The sequence below is a fragment of the Schistocerca americana genome, chromosome 1 (genome assembly GCF_021461395.2).
Source record: "Schistocerca americana isolate TAMUIC-IGC-003095 chromosome 1, iqSchAmer2.1, whole genome shotgun sequence".
In the NCBI taxonomy this organism is placed as follows: Eukaryota; Metazoa; Arthropoda; class Insecta; order Orthoptera; family Acrididae; genus Schistocerca; species Schistocerca americana.
This window is the reverse complement of record NC_060119.1, coordinates 835,563,198-835,583,422: the sequence shown is the minus strand read 5'-3', so window position 1 is coordinate 835,583,422 and position 20,225 is coordinate 835,563,198. Positions and strand designations below refer to the sequence as shown.

At 42.4% G+C, this 20,225-nt stretch overlaps 1 protein-coding gene across 1 annotated transcript in view; it reads left to right on the top strand.

The window, feature by feature from the left end:
- The window catches only part of LOC124613151 (protein argonaute-2), a 222,587-nt gene that overhangs the window by 85,470 nt on the left and 116,892 nt on the right, over positions 1-20,225 (top strand). The window contains exon 6 of the mRNA XM_047141779.1: positions 2,997-3,171. Within this exon, the coding sequence (XP_046997735.1) occupies positions 2,997-3,171 (175 nt within the window). The remainder of the gene's footprint in view (positions 1-2,996; positions 3,172-20,225) is intronic.

Below are 20,225 nucleotides of genomic sequence, written 5' to 3'. Positions count from 1 at the left end.
TGTTATTAGTTTCAGATTTTATTTTATGTCCACCTTTTTGACAGTCAAGCATTAATCGCCTTCCAGAACAATGAAGTTATTTTTGTCGGTTTGCTAAAGAAATGTGGCTCTTATTAATCTTGTCCGCTGAGGCAGTCAATTTATTTGAAACGAAGTGTTTAATTCCACACTATTGGCTAGTTTCAGCTGTTCGCTGCGTTTAAAGTGCACGTTTTCATCTTCTAGCACATATGGCATTATGCCATAATAAAGGATCAAACACAGGATAATACAGTACAGGTGCTCCAAGAAAATTTACATCCGAATCTGGACATACGAAAGTGCATTTTAAGCCGAATTATGCGTTTTAGTGTGTTTCACGAAATTCCGCTCTTGGAATACCCTTTAATGTCTTGTTTCTTTTATGACACAAAATAAGATCTTTTAATGTTTTACACGTATGAACATATGGGCTTCCTGCGTCGTCGTAGCTGCGCGAACGCATTGGCGCCTGTTATCTGGCGCTCTCTGGCAACTGCTGAAATGAACCTGTTTCTAACAGGTTGCGGGAAAATATTGTGAATGGTTGTTTGAAAAGCATTACTTTCAAAGTAAATTTCCTTTTATGCAATATGAACTATGTGCAATAATGTATGATGAATTTCGTAAATCACAGAGCATTTGACTCTCATTTAAAAATCAACTCTTTGAGGATGACCATTTCTGTCATTATTAAAAATTGTTCAAATGGCTCTGAGCACTATGGGACTTAACATCTATGGTCATCAGTCTTAAAAATTGTACTGGCACATTTGTGTGATGTATCTTAATGTGTAAAATGCGCAAAAAAGATCAACGTTATATTTGAAACCTTAGCTTTCTGGCAACTTATTAATCTTAGAGACTAATGTTATATGTAAAAGCTTTTCTTTTCTTGTAGCAACATTATGTATATTAATTTAAACTATTAACTTTCCCTGTTTGTGTGTTCGCTGTACTTAACAGTGATGTTGCCATTGGCTGACTTACCACGTGTCCTATGCTCTGAATATCAGCTGGCGGGATCATGTGACATGAGCTATGATTAGCTTACAAAAGCACATTGCAATCTCAGTTTCAATGCTTCGGAAAGTAATATGTGGTGTTAGGTGGAACTCGAATTTATGCTTTTGTAACATGAAAATATGCAGTGTACATGTTGCTGCACATCAAGATCTTTCCAAAACTTGTTGTTTCCCTGAGTTTCGTTTTCTAAATTGCCGGGAAATTCTACACTGGTGTATAAAACCATAACCATTCAAAGTATTGATAAGTTTTACAGTTCCGAGGAAAGGTATACTGTCACTTAACCTGGAAAAAGTGTATTTTCACCCAGGAGAAAGTGTATTTTAAAGTAGGAAATCCGGGAATTTTTTTTTCCTTGTCCATGTATACACCCTGGTCTTTCTCCTTTGAGGTCTCTACAGTTTTCAACAGGCTTGATTTTCTCTCCGTTCACTAGCAGTGTTATTTAACACAGCAATGACTAAGATTTTGTCTACACTGCTGTGTTCTACCTGATGATTCCTTGAGAGGCAGTCAGTGTCCTTATGATTGCGTCTGTATTTGTACACCACTGTGATGTATTTCTGTAGCCTCAGTGCCCATCTTGCCAGTTGATCCCACAGATCTTTCAGGCTAGTGATCCAAAAGAGAGAATGGTGGTCTGTCACAACAGGGAATGGTTTGGCAAATAAATGTGACTGGAGTTTGTTGGTGGCCCATACATCTTCTCGGTTGTAGAGCAGTTTATCTCACTTGGAGAGCATAATATATCACCTTTTCAGCACCTTCCTTAATTTGCACTAGAACTGCACCTATCCCATAGTCGCTAATGTCTGAGTCAGGTTCAGTTTCTGCATTCGTATCATACAATGTATGAAATGCAGACAGATTTTACCCTCTCTGTAAGGACCTGTACCTCATTCTAGGAAAATTAGGTGGTTCACTGCAGTAGTTCTTGCAAGACGCTTGTCGTGGTACAGAAGTCCTTTACGAATCGCCAGTAGTATAAGCACATTATGAGAAAATGTTCACATCACAAATGTGTTGAGGAGTCAGAAAATCTGACTGTTTGTGTTCTGGTTTTGTGTCCGTGTAGGCAACTACTTCTGCATTGCTTACTTGGAGCCTTGGTGATGTAAATGTTTTGAAGCACATAGTGTTCTACCAGCCAGTGTTAAGTCATAACCACTCTCAAGTCCAAATCCAAAAACAGAGTTGTTAATGAAATACTGCATGTAGCACCTAGATGTTTTATACGAACACCAGTGTAAAGCCAGAACAGATCTGATCTCCTGGACAGAGTGTGCAGCTGTTTTTATTAATATTGAATACTCGAGAATATACGAACATGACAAACATAACTTTTCAGAAATGGTAAATTCAAAATAACAAATAATTGCTGGTGATCGGGTTTGAATTGACGACCCACAACATTTCACCCAGGAATGTTAAATACTATGTCACATTCCATGCACTGCAGCTGGGGAAATATTTTTAATTGCAGAAAAAAATGGTGAAAATATATAAAATAGCATTCAAAGCCATGAAAGTAACCTGAGTAACAGTATAGTGGGGGGAGGGGGGGGGGGGGGTAGAGAGAGAGAGAGAGAGAGAGAGAGAGAGAGAGAGAGAGAGAGAGAGAGCACACACGCACATATATATTTTAACGTGCTGGCTGCAGCAGAGCCTCATGTATAATGGCGTGTGCCTGGTGTGGTCTGGCAGTGAAACATCCATCGCTAAGTGTGCAGTGGTCAACATGTTAAACCACTTTATCAGTTCTGATAGTACATTTTATTTACTGTTAAGTTTAATAATTCTGTGCTGCAAAATGTTTTGATGCCATCACTGGGATCATGTCTGAGTTTGTATTATTGTTTTACCGATTTTGTTGTGGATATTCATTTTTTAAACTATTGACGATTGCTTTCATTGTGAGATTGAAAGTTTTTGTGTATTTCTGTTTCATACAGGCATTGGATGTTGTAATGAGGCATTTGCCTTCCATGACTTACACACCAGTTGGCCGTTCATTTTTCTCATCTCCTGATGGGTATTATCATCCATTAGGTGGAGGTCGTGAGGTGTGGTTTGGATTTCATCAGTCTGTACGTCCATCTCAGTGGAAAATGATGCTCAATATTGATGGTAATTACTATGCATACATTTTGTGTTCTATTTTCCAGAACTTGTGATGTGTATTATGGACTCTGTTGTGAATATCAGTGTAATTTTATAATTCTTTTAATTTATTTTTTTGTAAATTTTACTTCTCTGCTGACAAAGGACACTGTTGCTTTGTACTAACTCCTGTGTTATGTAAGGGGACAGCAGCTTAAGTGCTGCCAGGCTAAAATTAACCATAGTAATTATTTTAGCATTAACAAAAATAAACTCTAAATGATAATACAATTATTGTGGTGATTGCAGTGATAATTTTGTAATATATTAAAACTTAGCAGTCCGTTTGCACAGACTTTCTGCATTTTCTAAAGATAACTTTGGAGCAACATCTTGGAGAAGGACAATTTATAACAAAACATTGAAGTGTTCAAATCAACTCTGACTGTTGCTTTATTTTTCATTTTTAGTTCTCAGCAGGATTTTATTTGTAAAAACATTGACTGCTGTAATAAAGCCATGAAACACAAACAGTTTCTGATTTTAAAAAACCCCAGGTAGAAAATTGGCTGCTGTCTATCTGTACCTCTTAAGTATTATGTGTTGTGTTAATGCGGTTAATAAGCCCTGGGATGTAAGAGAAGTGACAGTAGCTGGATGTTGATTCCCCATGTGTATGTTGCTTGAATATTCACATAAATGTCATAAAAGTTGCTTTATAGTTTTGAACCTAGTTGAAGTGATAAAAGAGGATTCACATTACATATGATACAGACACTCAGAGCAAATAACTTCAGATATGTGAACTATACTTTGAAATAAATTACAGGATGGAAAATACAAGCTAAAACGTAAGGAGGAGCAATCACTCGTGTACATATGAACAGTGGGTTGCGGATGGGCAAACACACACAGAGATCTGAAAATAGCACTAGCTTTGTCTTATTGTTCAAAAAGACGAAATCTTCGTCTACTGCACCCCCCCCCCCCCCCCCCCGCCCCACCCTTCCGCACTCTCTCTTTCTCTGTCTCTAAACACGCGCGCGCGCGCACACGCGCACACACACACACACACACACACACACACACACACACACACACACACACACAATGAATTGACTCTTACAACACAGCTGAACATAAACAATTCCTGAGTGTTACCAAATTTCAGATGAAAACAACTGTATGCAGTTTCCATGAAAGTAATCGTATCTGCCAGTTACTGTGTGAGAAATTCTCACTACCAAATTTGCTTACTTGAATTTAACTACAACTGTTATGTGGGAAATTCTGTCAGAATGTAAATAATGAAGGAGTTACGTAACAGCTCACTGCATAGTAAAGACATTAATTTTTGACTGATCTGACTCCAATCTCCACTAACCCTAGGTACACAAACCCAATTCTCCACAATTTTCCCTTCCTCTGTTCTTTCACCCCCTCCCAGCCTGCCCACCTAAGTCATTATGCTGTGCATGAACTTGTCAGTTCCAGTGCCTGTGTGTTGCATTCCAATCTTGTATACCTGCTGCCTCTCCCTCCTGCCTTCCTTTCTTATGCACCTGCTGTCTCTCCCTGAGTCTTCAGCCACCCTTCCCCAAGTATCACTCCCACTCCCCACATCATTACTCCCTTCTCCCTTCACCCACTCCACTACCTGCCAAACGCAGTCCTGCATTATGTATTCAGCCAGCGCAGTGTGGCATAGAGGCGCGCGTGTGTGTTGGGGGTTATGCCTCATTATTGTGGCTAAAAACTTGAATATGTGTTCTGACTGCCTCATCAGAAAATGAGCTTGAAAATTTTATGGAAATAAAGAAATATTTCATAAGTGATTGGTGGCAGTTATCTGTATTTATGTTCAAACAATGTAAACTCTATAGTCTTCTACAGCGTTCCTAATAGATAACCTTAATGAGGGTTACTTTTTGGTTGAATAACCAGTGGTTGTCATGGCTTTATGAGCATTCATATAACAACCGTCTGAAAAATGCTCCTTTCGAAGTGCAAAAAAGGTGAATATGCTCCTCGTTAAGATTCTGACCGAAAAATGGGTAATCAGCAGCCACAATATTCATTCCACCTCCTTCACCAAAAATTTTGGCGTGCGAACATATTCATGCTCTTTAACACAGAACATTCTAAATCCTTTCACACAGTCTCTCTTTACAGTGAAGCCGTCATATTCACCATCTCCCTCTCAAGGCCACTGTCTTTCTACCACTGTTTCCATTTTCTCCCACTGGTTCTTACTCCTGTCTGTCTCTCCCACTATTGCTCTCTTTAGTCCCTTTTGCTCGCTCTACCTTATCACTTGTCTACTTCTCTGCCACTTTCACTATGTTCCTGCTCCACTGCCACTATCTTTGCTCCTTCTTTTTCTCTCCCAATACCACTGTCTCTTTCTTTCTTGCTTACAGTCTACTGTCTTCAACTACCATTGTCTCCACTCCGCACAAATCATTGGTGATGGTTTGCTAGGGATTTTGACCCAGAGATTGGGATACTTTGACACATGGGTATAGGGAATGCGAGAAAGTGGGCAAATGTTTTCATGTTAAAGTTCACCGCTCGGGGGAGGGTATGGGGTGGTGGTGGTGGTGGTGGTGGTGGTGGTGGTCATCTAGAGTGCCCTCCACCCCTCCCTCCACTCCCAAGCCTTTATATAATATCCACTCATCTCTCTTCTTCATTGACATTGTCTCCTCTCTCTGTTGCTCCATTTGTTGCTCTCTCCACCCACCCCTCTTTCTCTTTCACTACCAATTTCTCTCTCCCACCATCACTGTCTCTCTCTTTCTCTCCATTTCTCTTTCTCAGCAGAAAAAAACATGGGTACTTGTACATGCCAGAATTTTTGATAAGGCTTGCGGTATGAGGATTAAAGCAGCTAGTTTCACAATTTTTTTAATCAGAATTGTTTTTTTTAGGGGGGTGGGAGGGGGGGGGGCATATTTGCCGCCTCCTGTTCTGAAAGGAGCATTTATCAGCCAGTTTCTTTCTTTCTGGGTTATAGCAGGTTGTACTGCTTATATAAGATGAATTCTGTAGGTCAGTAAATTTTTACAGTTTATTTGTATATTTTGACACACACAAACAATAAATAAGTATGCATAATATGGGGTTAACACAAAATCATCTCCCATCCAATGCAAGTTTACTTCATGCCACTTTAAATAAAAATGCTCAACATTTTTAGGTTGCATCTACAGTATACCATAAAAGTGGTGATTGATTTGTAATTACAAAGAATTTTGTATGACAAAATAATTTCTTGTAAGTCACTTACGCTGCTAAGTGGCACTGTCTAATAATTCCCAGGTCGAGACAGCCTGTTAGGTGTGAAGTGCCCATTATTCAGAGAGTGCATGATAAAGTTATGTTGGTGAAAAAATGCCAATTATAACATACTCCAGTGTCCTCAGATGCCTTGTGATGACCCCAGAATCCTTGTCCTGTGTCCACTACATCAGTTAAAACTACACTTATGCCTAAAATCAAGTACTACATGTGTATGGTAACCTCGAAACTCTGGATCTTGGTAACAGATAATAATACTGAAAAAACCTTCCTTGTGAGCATCATCATAAGAACATGTGACCATCCTCACAAATGATACTTTTGCTACCCAAAAACATTTTTTAGGCCTTTCTCAGGAAACGCCAAAGAAGAACTGATGCTTTTATAAGCCACCTAAGGCCTATCTCCGACCACAGCTAATGCAAAAGAACCAACTGATGTGCTCAATTTGCCTGGGTTGGAGGGAGTGTGTAACATGTAGGCCCAGAATGAAATTATCACTCTGCAGCAGTGTGTGCACTGATGTGAAACGTCTTGGCAGATTAAAACTCTCTGCCGAACCAAAACTCGAACTAGGGGCATGGCCTTTGCCGTTCACAGGCAGGTACTCTATTGACTGAGCTACCCAAGCTGGGTAGCCACAAGTTCTGGAAACCAGGGAATATCAGGTAATTTCAAACACATCAGTGAAATCGGGGAAATTTGAAAAAACACTGAAATAATCTCGCTTTTGTCTCAGTAGATGAACGGGTTTGTTTACTGAGATGTTGTGCATCATCGCTGGGCGAGGGGCGGGGGACGGGGTTGCAATGAGTATGTGTGCCACTTCCCTACTCCTTCATTCCTACTGCTTCTCCCCTTCATCTCCTTAGAGTGCAATCAGTGCTGTCACCACTTCTTGCCGCTAGCCTAGCAACTGCGACGAGAGACAGAGAGGCATGAGGGGTGATTTGTTTGGATCCGATTCTGAGAGACTGTACACCCAGAAGCCAGAGACGGCGGTCATGTGTGCATGAGTTGTGCCTGAGTGATTGTGTGTGTGTGCTCTCATTTTTTGACAGTAGCTATGGCTGAAAATTTAGTTATGAGAGTGTGATTGTCTTTTCTACGTGCCTGTCTGTGGCCCAGCAATCATCTTTGCTGTGAGTTGCTACATTTCCTCATTGTTATTGATTCTCAGAGTATTTGAATAAGTTATCTGTTGCATGGATTGATCGCCATGGTCTCATTTCATCAACATGCTGTTTGTGGCTCGTGAATAGCTGGCCACACAAGTGGATTTCCACAACAGGCCAAAACTGGAGGCCGTTTCTGTGGGTATCTGCAATGGATCAGGCCTGCCGATCTGAAGCCATTTGGTTCACACTAATGTGCAGGCATGTGTATGGTGTAATGCAGTGGATTTTCATGGTTTATCCAAGGACCCAGGACTGCGGTGCTCCTCAGCAGACCAGACACCATGGGTGATGGATAACAGGAATTGCGACTGTCTCACCATGAGTATGTTGTACAGTGTGGCATTTTATAAACATTTTATTTGTTCTAGTACATTTTGACACTTCGAAAGTAGTTTATATGTTGGAAAGTATGGACAATAATAATAATAAGAAAATTGTGTCAGTTGCTGGTAGTTTGTGCACTGTGTGCTTACATATTTCTCAAAAGAGAAATCGTACAATACCTGTAAAATAACAGAAATTACACAGTGGATTTAACTGACAATAAAGAACATAGTAGAACCAACATTTTATAGGTGGTCACCTATAGGGTTGGTTTACACAATTCTTCCCCGCCTTATACACTTCTTTCAAGAGGCCTACCTTTTCTGAGGTTATTTCTGAAATCAGTGAAGGTGTTTTAAATCTGTCTTTCGACTCTAAGGAAGTGTGTGTTTTTGTCACCAAATGTGTTTTGTTTTATTGAAATAAAATAGCATCAGTGGTCTTAATAAGACACATATACCATTTGGCTTGCTTTCTCCATCTAAAAACAGCTTATTACGAAAGATGTTGATGTTAATACTTAAAATTTTTGCTCACAACAGGAAACACTATCTGCTTCCAAGTTTTTTAGGTATTTCCTCATTTGCACTATTGTTTCTTGTACTGTAGCTGCAAAGACAGTTTGTCAACTTATGTTTTAACTTACCCTTGAGATCTCAACATTTGTCAGGGAAAAATGGTAAAATTTGTCTGGAACTCATGGAAGTATCAGAGAATTTCACTTGGGGAAATTTTTGGCCACCCTGCTAATCACGATTCATGACATGTCCTCACAGCTTTACTTCCATTAGTACCTCATCTCCTACCTTCCAAACTTCACAAAAGCTTTCTGTGAAACTTGCAGGACTAGCACTCCTGCAAGAAAGGATATTGCAGAGACATGGCTTTGCCACAACCTGCAAAATCCCCACAGGGGGCTTGCTTCTCTTTTGTTGGTTCATGCTTGGCTACCATGGGCCCCCGGCCTCTGCAGCATTTTTCCCCTTCCGTGCTGCATGACTACGCTATTGCTATTCTTTTTCCCTCCCTTGGGGAACATGTCTAGAAGGTAATTGGGAAAGTTCCGTATTGTCTGTTGCTGATGTAAGAACAGTCTCACCTTTGTTTTTCTTCTCTTTTCCTTTTTTCGTTTCCCTTCTCCTCTTGTTCCTCTGCTTCGGCGTTTGAGCTTCCTCTTTTTCTTCTTCTTCCTCTGTGCGCTCCTGAAGGTCGGCCGATGCCTATGATGCATAATAGGTGACTGGGTAATGCGTAGTTCCTGGCCCCAGGTTGACAGGTAGGGACCCCACGAACCCCTGGTACAGGCCAGGCTGAGGGAAGGGTGATTGCCTGAGCTGCAATCTTCCCAAATTGCCGATTGGTCACACTATCAGATGTTCGGGAAATGTGACCTGAGGTGTAAACAATCACGTAAGGCAGCTGCGCCCCCTTGTGAAGGGAGCCCCCAGTTGCAAGGAGTGCATCATCGGAAATGCTGGAAATCGTGGGGGATTTTCTCCCACTGAGTCAGTCATCTTCCCAATCAACGTCTACGAAATGTAAATGTATTGAAGCTAATGATTTGGAGACCCTTCCTGCAGCACCACAATTCCTCGTAGTCTCACATACTAAAGATAGTCAGTCCTTCGCCACAGTAAATCCGTTTATTATTCAAAAAGGTGTTGATGCAATTGGAAGCCCTGTGAAATCCTGCTCTCGTTTTTAGAACGACACTTTGTTTTTGGAGACTGCTTCTGATTCTCAAGCACAACAACTGCTTGCTGCCTCGTTTGTCCACAGCTATCTGGTTCGTGTCAAGGCCCATAGAACTTTGAATTCTTCCCATGGTGCAATTTACACCAGGCTGCTTGATGGTCTAACCAAGACTGAAATCCAATCTCTGATCAGGGTGTCATTGCTGTCCATCGTGTAATGAAAAAGATAAGATTCCTCTTTAGTGCCCACATGCACTGTTTTCTTCACCTTTGATAGAGTGGTGCTGCTGTCCAAGATCAAAGCAGGCTATGAATCTATCACAGTCCAGTTGTACATTCCGAACCCAATGTGCTGCTACCAGTGTCATCATTTCAACCACACTAGAACATTTTGTCGACACCCAGCCAAATGTGTAACCTGTGGTAGGGATGCACCTGAGGGCGATTATCTGCCTTATTCTCCCCGCAGTGTCAACTGCAATGGCGGCCATGCCGCCGCCTCTCAGGGTTTTACCATATATCTTGATGAGCGGGCTGTCAAAGAGATTCGGATAAAGGAAAAAGTGCGTTACCCAGTAGCTCACAAGTTACTGGATAGTCACAAACCCTGTGTTCTCCCATCTGGCACCTATAGTTCTGTTCTTGTTACCCCTTGCCCCATGAAGGACATGGCCATGCAGACATGCGACTTCAAATTTGGCTCTGAGGTTGTGAAATCACCCAGTGTCAAGGTAGCATCGCCATCCCCCCATCCCACTGTGCAACAATCTGTCACTCTCGCCTCAAGGGGCGAAGCCACCAGCAGACAGGAAAGGACAGAAGGAGTACTCCCATGAAGACTTCCTCTGTCCCTCCAGCCAAACAACACCCCAGTCTTCCTCTAACCGGAAAGGCTCGAAGAAGTCCACCAAAGCCAAATGGTCTTCTCCTTCGCCAACTCGAAGATCCTTTTTGACTGTGTCGCCATATGGTACCTTAGCCCATCTGGCCTTTGTCTTGCCAGTGCACACCACCAACTGTTTCTCAGTGTTGGACTCCATGGAACAACCGCACAAGCAAGCCGATGCTTCTGTGGACCCCATGGGGCAGGATCCTCCTGCTTCTGTGCCCTATAGTAGCGACTCTACTGTCACTCGGCGGCTACCGAGTTGACACCCCTACATCTCCTCCTCTTCATGATTGTCCTCCAATGGAACATTCGTGGCCGTCGGTCCCACAAAAAGGATTTACGGCTGCTTTTAGCATCGCAGCATCCCCTTGTACACTGCCTTCAGGAAACAGAATTGCGTCCTCATGACCATTTTGATTTTTCACACTACTTACCAATTTGATTTGACCTTCCCCCTGAGGTCGCCATTCCATCTCATGGGGCTGTCATGCTGTTCATACATGGTGACCCATCTCCGTGACTACCCATTTTCAAGATATTGCAGTTTGCCTTTTCTTTCCCTGCCTGACTTTTTGCCTCTCTACCATTTATGCACCTCCGTCATTCAGTGTCACTGGGGCAGACTTCCTTCAGCTTATTTGGCAGCTACCTCCCCCATTTTTGCTACTCAGTGACTTTAATGCGCATCATCCCCTTTGTGGTTTTCCCAGGTCTTGTCAGAGAGGTGCCCTCTTGGCTGACCTTAACCAACTTAACCTCTTCGCCTTAACACTGGAGCACCCACTTTCCTTTCCGACTCCTCACACACCTATTCCCATTTGGCCGTATCCTTTTGCGCTGCTGAGCTTCCCCATCGTCTCAAGTGGTCCGTTCTTTCTGACACCTACTCGAGCGACCATTTCCCATGTGCTCTCCGTTTGCTTATTCATACCCCAACTGTGTGCAAGCCCAAATGGCAGCTTACTAAGGCTGACTGGCAGCTTTACTCCTCCATGGCGACGTTCGAAGAACAAGATCGCTCCAGTTGTGATGACCAGGTGGACTATCTCACCAACGTCATCCTTACTTTTGTAGAACATTCCATTCCTCACAGTACCTCTTTACCACATTGTGTCCCAGTTCCTGGGTGGACTGAGGCATGCCGCAATGCAATTTGCGCACGGAGACGTGCTCTCCGCATTTTTTAACCATCATCCTACGATGGCAGACTGCATTCATTAAAACAGATGCGTGCAAGGTGTCGTTGCGTTCTTTGGGATAAAAAATGAGCTAGCTGGATTCCAGTCACCAGTTCTTGTAACAGTTCTACCCCCTTCCTCTGTTGTGTGGGCAAACCTCCGACTGCTCTCTGGGACCAAGATCCATTCCCCCATTTCCGGCCTCATAGTAGCAGGCAATGTTATTGTGGGCCCTATTGATATCTCCAACACCTTGGACCCCACCATTTTGTGGAAGTTTCGAGCTCTTCCCACTATCACCCTGCCTTACTCCATCAGAAATGAGTGGAGGAGGCTTGGGCGATACCCTTCTCTTCTCTGAATCGTGAGTGCTACAATGCCGCCTTTACTATGTGGGAGCTCGATCATGCTCTCAGTTCGTTCCAGTCCTTTGCCCCAGGGCCGGACGCCATCCACATTCAGATATTGCAGCACCTCTTTCTTTCGGGCAAGCACTTTCTGCTTAACATGTACAGCCGCATCTGTACAGAGGGCACATTTCCCGGACGCTGGCGTGAAGCCACCGTCATACCCATACCTAATCCCGGTAAAGACAAAATCCTTCCTTCTAGCTACCACCCCATCTCTCTTACCAGCTCCGTTTGCAAGGTGATTAAACATGTGATTCATGCCCGGCTGGTATGGTGGCTCGAGTCTCACAATTTACTGACAAGTGCACAGTGTGTATTTCGTGCACGGCATTCTGCAGTTGGCCATCTCGTTACTTTGTCCACCCGTGTCATGAATGATTTTCTTCGGAAATCCCAGACAGTGGCCATGCTTTTTGATTTGGAGAAGGCCTACAACACCTGCTGTAGATCTGGTATCTTCTGCACTCTTTACACCTGGGGCTTCCATGGCCACCTGCCCTATTTCCTTCAGGCATTTTTACAAGATCGAGTTTACAAGGTGCGTGTGGATTCTGCCTTGCCAGGCACCTTTATCCAGCAAAACGGTTTGCCTCGGGGTTCTGTCCTGAGTGTCATCCTCTTTGCTATCGCCATTAACCATATCATAGCCTGTCTCCCACCGGGAATCTCCGGCTTAGTTTTTGTTGACGATTTTGCCATTTAAGTCAGTTCTCCACGAACCTGTCTCACTGAGCTGCATCTTCAGTGATGTCTTGATTGTATATTAAACAAAGGCCGGTGTGAGGTGGAGGTTACTCCATTAAGTTAAGTAACGGTTTAGACTTTGTATACATGTACTGTTTGTGTTTCCCTTTTTTTTCGTTTATAAATGTATAGCTATGGTGTTCTTTTAATCATTGACAAAGGTCATGCCTATCCCTCTTACGCCGCTCAACACTATCAACCATCGTGGCATCCGTTTGGCCACTGGCACTTTTTGCACCTACCTGGTTGAGAGCCTGTATGCTGAAGATGCTGAACTACTAATGTCCTACCGCCGTGGCTTTCTCCTCAGCAGGTATGCATGCGTTTGCCTGCTATGCGTGGCCACCCTCCTATGCCTTCTTTGATGATTCCTTTGATCAGTATGGGGCTCGTACTACTTCTCTCTTACCTCCTGGAATCCATTTTTGGCACTTGATACAGCAGTTTAACTTCACACTACCTGGACCTTTCCCAGTGGGTGTGAACCCTTCACCACCTTGGCTTCGTGAAGCAGCCCATGTTAACCTTGGCCTTCATTCGCTTCCTAAGGACACGACTCCAGCCTTGGTCTATCGCCTTCAGTTTCACGACCTTTGCATGGAGTTTCGTGATAGTACCTTTGTATACACTGATGGCTCTCGGACTGACCGTTGGGTCGGGTGTGCCTTCGCCATTGGCACTCGTGTCTTTCAAACGGCTTCTGGCACACTCCTCAGTATTTACAGCCGAGTTCTTTGCCTTGTATCAGGCCACAGAGTACATCCGGCGACACAGCCTTTTCAATTGTGTCCTCTGCTCAGACTCACTCAGTGCCATTCAGAGTCTATTTGTGCTGTACACCGCCCATCCCCTAGTGCAGCAGGTCCAGGAAAACTGTCAACTGCTCACTCTTGGTGGAGCCAGTGTGATGTTTCTGTGGGTTCCTGGTCATGTCGGTCTGCCAGGAAACGAGGCTGCTGACACTGCTGCCAAAGCTGCAGTCCTCGTACCTCAGTCTGTGAGTACCTATATCCCCTCCAATGATCTCTGTGTTGCTGTCTTTCGGGAGGTGGTGTCCGTGTGGCATCATCAATGGCCCTCCCTTCACAGGAATAAGCTCAGGATTATTAAGCCTCTCCCAGCGGCTTGGATGACCTCCTCTCAGCCATACCGCCAGGAGGAGGTTATTTTTACTTGGCCGCATATTGCGCACTGCCTTTTTAGCCATCGTCATTTGCTAAGTGGCCCTTCCCCACCACTTTGTCCACATTGCACTCAAGTTTTAACTGTCCACCACTTCCTGATGGAATTTCCCGTTCCCGTTTGGGTTTGCTGTCTGGGCTATCGGCTGTTTTAGCAAATGACGTGCGGGCTGTCAACCGCATCTTACTTTTTATCCACCAAAGCAATATGGCGAAGACCATTTAATTTTTAGTTTTGAACCTCCATTTCTGTATGGTGTCTTTTTTAGCTCTTTTTCCACTTGCCTGTTTTTAGCTGCCGTCTATTACGTCTTATTTAAACTCCTCTCTGTCTTCGTGTTCTATAGTTTTGACTTTGGCGCATGTGACCCCAGTTCTTTTTGTGTCCTAAAGCAAAACAAAACCAAACCAAACCTGTGAGATGAGATGTTTCCAGAGTGAAATTTTCACTGTGTGGTGTAGCTTGCAGCGGGGCGAAATTTCCGGGCATTTGTCAGCAATATCCTTTCTTCCAGGACTGCTAGTTCTGCAAGTATCATAGGGGAGCTTCTGTGAAGCTTGGGAGGTAGGAGATGAGGTACTGGCAGAAGTAAAGCTGTTAGGTAGGGATGTGTAGCTCAGTGGCTAGAGCACTTGCCTGCAAAAGTCAAAGGTCCCATGTTCGAGTCTTAGTCCGGCACAGAATTTAATCTACCAAATGACTGTTCTTCGGAGAGGTCACTAGGCCAGAGGACATCCAAAACACGTGACCTCTTACCTGTGATCAGTAGAACTGGAGAAATGACCTGCTGAAAAATCACATTTTTGCATGTGGCCTTTTGGAACATGTTGGTACAGTACACAGTCATGCATGGACCGATTATATTATCAAAAATGTTGTTTCATGTTTATATTCCACATAGAATGGCAGCATCATTTCTAGTGACCAGTTGAAGTGGCACAGTGATAGGACTGGATTTGCATTTGGGAGGCTGGTACTTGAATGAATACTTGTCTGGCCATCCAGATTTAGGTTTTTGTGGTTTCCCTAAACTGTCAATTGCAGGGAATATTCCTTTGGAAAGGGGGCCTTCACCATCCTTTTCAGTCTGAGTGTGTGATGAGTGTATAATAATCTTTGTAGTCAAGTGGATGTGACACCTTCCTCCCTCTCTAACTGTATGTTTAATTTGAGCAACATTTTGGAGAAAGTCAAAGTATATTGCCTTCATTAGGACAATTTAAAATAAAGTAACAAATTTAATTCTCTGATTATAGCTTTATTTTTAATTGTAAAAATGGAATTTCTCAACCGAGGACTTCTGTGGCACATGAAAATTCTGGTGGAAGCAGACGGTTTGTTTTAACAGGAGTTTCAGGAGGAATAGTAAATATTTTAGGAGGTGGTAGTACAGGCTAATTTGAATAAAACATGGCATGTAACATGGGTCCAAATTTTACTGTTTACAGATATACTCCTAATCAAGGAGTAAAGTTTTCATTTCACCTGTTGGCACTCCAGTTGCTATGGGTTGATTTATCAGTTGTCATTTTTATTTTGAAGTTGTATGTGAATTTACATAATTAAATTTTTCAGTTTGATGGTGGTTGTGACTTGTTGCCCAATTTTATTGTTCTCTTTAAGCATGCCTTACACATTTACAAACACTGAGTATGTCAATATGGTATTTACATACCGGCTTTGTAATGGAAATGTGGCTGCTGCTTCTTGCAGAAATGGTAGACTTTCTTATCTGCAGAGTACCAAATTCAAGAGTTATCACTTGTGTTTACTGTAAATAGGGTGTGCTTTGTATAGTGCCAGACAGTCATATTTCAGCTGGACATGTAAATGTGCAGAGTGTGGGTGGAGTATAAGGCATTATTCATTTTTTAGAACATAGTGCTACCACCAGTACACACACAATTTCTACTTGTATCAGTGTTGGACATTTTGTATGTGCAGCTTTCATCATTTACAGAGGAATCCACACTTTCAGGAATAAGACGAGGGTAGAGGTTGGAATTTAGTCATTGGCTAGTTTCAAATTGCCAAGTAATCCAGTTAATACTGTGTACTGATGAAGCCATTTTCAGTTTTGGTGGTTCCAGTAACTCTCGTAACTCACTTTGATGGACCGATGAAAGTCCAGATGCTTTTTTGAACAGACATTTCCAAGACAGTTTCTCTATAAATGTGTAGTGTGTTAGGAAGACAATCAGTTGGTTAGGCCTGTTGTCGTACCACATTGTCTTACAGATCGCTCTTACCTAGACTGTCTTGAAAATGAGTTTCCAGCATTATTGAAAAAGGTTTGGCTAAAAGGATGGTACGTTCTTCCAACATGATGAAGCAACAGTGCATTCTAATTGTCACATGAAACATTATCCAAACCTAATACTTCCTGGAAGATTGATTGGCAGAAAAGGACACATTTATTGGCTACCAGTTTCTGCAGAGCTTACCCTGTTAGTTTTTTGGATAAAAAGTTCTTGGTTTATTTGTTGCATTAGAGTTGTGACTTTATCAGAATTTGATGCAATAAGAAAACCAAGAGCTTTTTATCCATGGACTCCATCATGAAAGACTCTGTAGCTATACTTTTAAATTTTTTTCCCTGAGCAGATGGCTGAAAGGCAAAGTCTACAAAGAAAAACTAAACACAATACACTAATTGATAGTTGTGGTTATGAATAGTGCTGCTCCCATAAAAGACTGCTGAAATTATCTGCAGAAGAGTTACATCTGGTGCTGTCAAGATAGTTTGTGAAAGTGCATGGAAGCCAGATGTGGAATTTAGGAAAATGTTCTTTGAATTTAATCATTTGTCTGTGCTTGACACATTTGGGGAGCATTATATTCTTAACAGTTGTATTGCTGTAACCAGTAAAAATCAAGCACATTATGGAATTTTTCATTCAGATTAGTCTATCCACTATTTCCTGGAATATTTACTGTTCCTCCTGGCTGGGCAGCTGAATATGCTAGAAATTCTGATTGCTGCTTGTGGATTACTCGTTAGACGGTAGTAATTCAGTACCTGCAAGAAATGTACTTCTGCAGTGGCGAATGAGATAGGATCTTCTCCTGCTACATCTTTTCCTGCCTAATGCAAGGTTGACATTTCTGTCAAGTTTGTTTCACTTTATCTGGTGGTCCAAGTTGCACTCCGTCAGTTATTTTTCCCCTCTGATCCTCTAGAATGCAGTCCATACACCTGTTTTTAGGGCTTCCTCTTTCCCTGGCACCTTTCACTGCCATATCTATCAGTCTCCTTGCAACATAACTTCAGTATCTTCTCGTGATATGTCCATTTCACTGGAGTCTTCTGTCCTGCACTTGGACACTGTAACAACTTGTATGGTTCCTGGATTTTCCAATTTGTAATCCTCAACACCTACATCATGGCTACATCTATCCTATTGCACTAGTTCCTATTTATTTCCCGTCTCTGCACTATACAATAGTGCTAGCCTTACAACTGCCATATTTGCCTTCCCTTTGACTTTGATGTTTACCACTCCAGCCGACTTTAAAACAATTTTTAAACTGTTGTTTACTTTCAGTCCCAATTACACATTTTTATACCATATGACTAGTTTCAATCTGCCAAAATCGTCTTCAGATTGATGCAGTTGCATCAGCAACCAGTCATTCCTGTCACAGATTTGTATTCTAATGTGTAGTTCCAATACAGGCACAACAGGTTGCTGATGCTGCTACAGAGATGTGAAGATGATCCAAGGAGATTGTAACTAGTCATGGTGTACAAAAATGTGCAACCAGGATAGAAAATGATATTTTTAAAAATTGTTTGACATTTATATCTTTGTCATAGAGGATTTGAGACATTATTTTCCAGTTCTTCCATGCATCTTGCACTCTGTACCCCTTCTTAAGATTGCAGAGTTCCAGGTGTAGGCTTCAGTTTATTGGTAGAATACTGGGGAAGTGCATCAGTCTATAAAGTAAATTGCTTACAAATCACTCACACAACCCATTCTAGAATATTGCTCAAGTGTTTGTTACCCATACCAAATAGGACTAACTGAGGATATTGAATGTATACAGAGAAGGGCAGCGTGAATGGTTACAGGTTTGTTTGACCCATGAGAGAGTGTTACAGTGATGTTGAAGAAACTGAATTGGCAGGCTCTTGAAGATAGGGAATATACAACAACCCCCATGTATCACTCACAAAGGGACCATGAGGACAAGTTTAGAATTATTAAAGTGCGCACAGAGGCATTCAGACAACCATTCTTTTTGCTCTTTGTACGTGGATGGAACGGGAAGGAACCCTAATAACTGGTACAATGGGATGTGCCCTCTGCCATGCACTTCACGGTGGTTTGCAGTGTGTGATGTAGGTGTGGATGTACTTGCCACAGCTGATCCTAGATATTTGAAGTGATCTGTGCCCTTTAGACCCTCCCCATTCATTATGATTATGTTTCCTGGGCATAAATACTCTGTTTTGCGTTTGCTGATTTTAAGCTGTTATGAATAGCAATGAATAATAAAATCCCAGAAACAGATGGCACATTTCCAGGTTTATGCATATACCTTTGAGCTTGAGCTCAGCATGTTATTCAGCATTAAAAAAATCATCTGTCCTCAGGTCGCCTTAAAAGAAACCTAATTCAGAGTCCATCCCCTTCAACCAAATAACATTACACATCCTGCTTTCTTAGCCATTGAGCCTGTTATCTCAGAATACAAATTAGACATTCCAAAATAACGGGCATTCAGTAAGGTAAAGCAGTCCTCAACCTCAAGGTTGGTTTGAATACCTCATTGTTTTACTAGGCATGATACAGATTTAGGTGGTGCGTCCTTACTTTCCTATGACCTTTGAACTGAGTTAATCACTTACACTCAGGTAGCAAAAGTCATAGGATAGCAATATGCAGATATACAGGTGGTGATAGTATCCTGCACACAAAGTATAAAAGGGCGGTGGTTTGGCAGAGCTGTCATTTTCACTCAGGTGAGTCATGTGATAATGTTTCTGATGTGATTATGGCCAAATGACAAGAATTGACAGACTTTAAATATGAAATGACAATTGGAGATAGATGCATGGGACATTGAGACTGTCTTGAATAACAAATTTCAGGCAGTATCTCTCACCACATACAGTGCAGTGGCCTATGGCCTTCACTTCAAGACTGAGAGCAGCAGCATTTGGGTTGAGTTGTCTGTGCTAACAGATAAGCATCACTGCTTGAAATAACTGCAGAAACCAAAGTGGAATGTACGAGGAATGTACCCATTATGACAGTGCAGCAAAGTTTGGCGTTAGATGGTGACAGCAGATGACCAATGTGATGCCATTGCTAACCGCATGACATCGCCTGCAGCACCTCTCCTGAACCATATTGGTTGGAAAACTGTGACCTGGCCATATGAGTCACAATTTCAATTGGTAAGAGTCGATTGTATTGTTAGTGTGTGGTGCAGACCTTATGAAGCCATGGACCCAATTTGTCAACAAGGCACTGTGGAAGCTGGTGGTGGCTCTATAACAGTGTGGATTGTATTTACATGGAATGGATTGGGTCGTCTGATGCAACTGAAGCAATCATTGACTGGAAATGGTTATGTTCGGCTACTTGGAAACCATCTGCAGCCATTCATGGATTTCCATGTTCCCAAACAGCAATGTAATTATTATGGATGACAATGCGCCGTACCACTGGGCCACAGTTATTCACGTCAGGTTTGAAGAACATTCTGGACAGTTCAAGCAAATTATTTGGCCACACAGATCGCCCGGCATAAATGGGACATAATCGAGAAGTCAGTCTGTGCACAAAATACTGCACTTCAACACTTCCGCTATTATGGATGGCTATAGAGGCAGCATGGCACACTCAAGCCATTTGTCATGAGTATTGTATGACGTATACTTAATTTAACTACTGATGCCTTATCAAGGCCACCTACCGAAGCCCTTAGTGATCGCAGTGATTCATTGTCTGCCTCTGGGGCACCATTTTACCTATTTGCGGCTTTGTGCTGATGATGCTGGGTGCAGGCCCATGTTTGATTATGAAGGACCAGGATCGACAACAGGAGACATCAAGTATATAAGAAGCAGCCATAGAAAGATGCTCAGTCATCAGGACCAACTGAGGAGGACAACAAATAAACTTGCCAAAATATCATAACTACTACCTGACATCAGTTCAAAATAATTA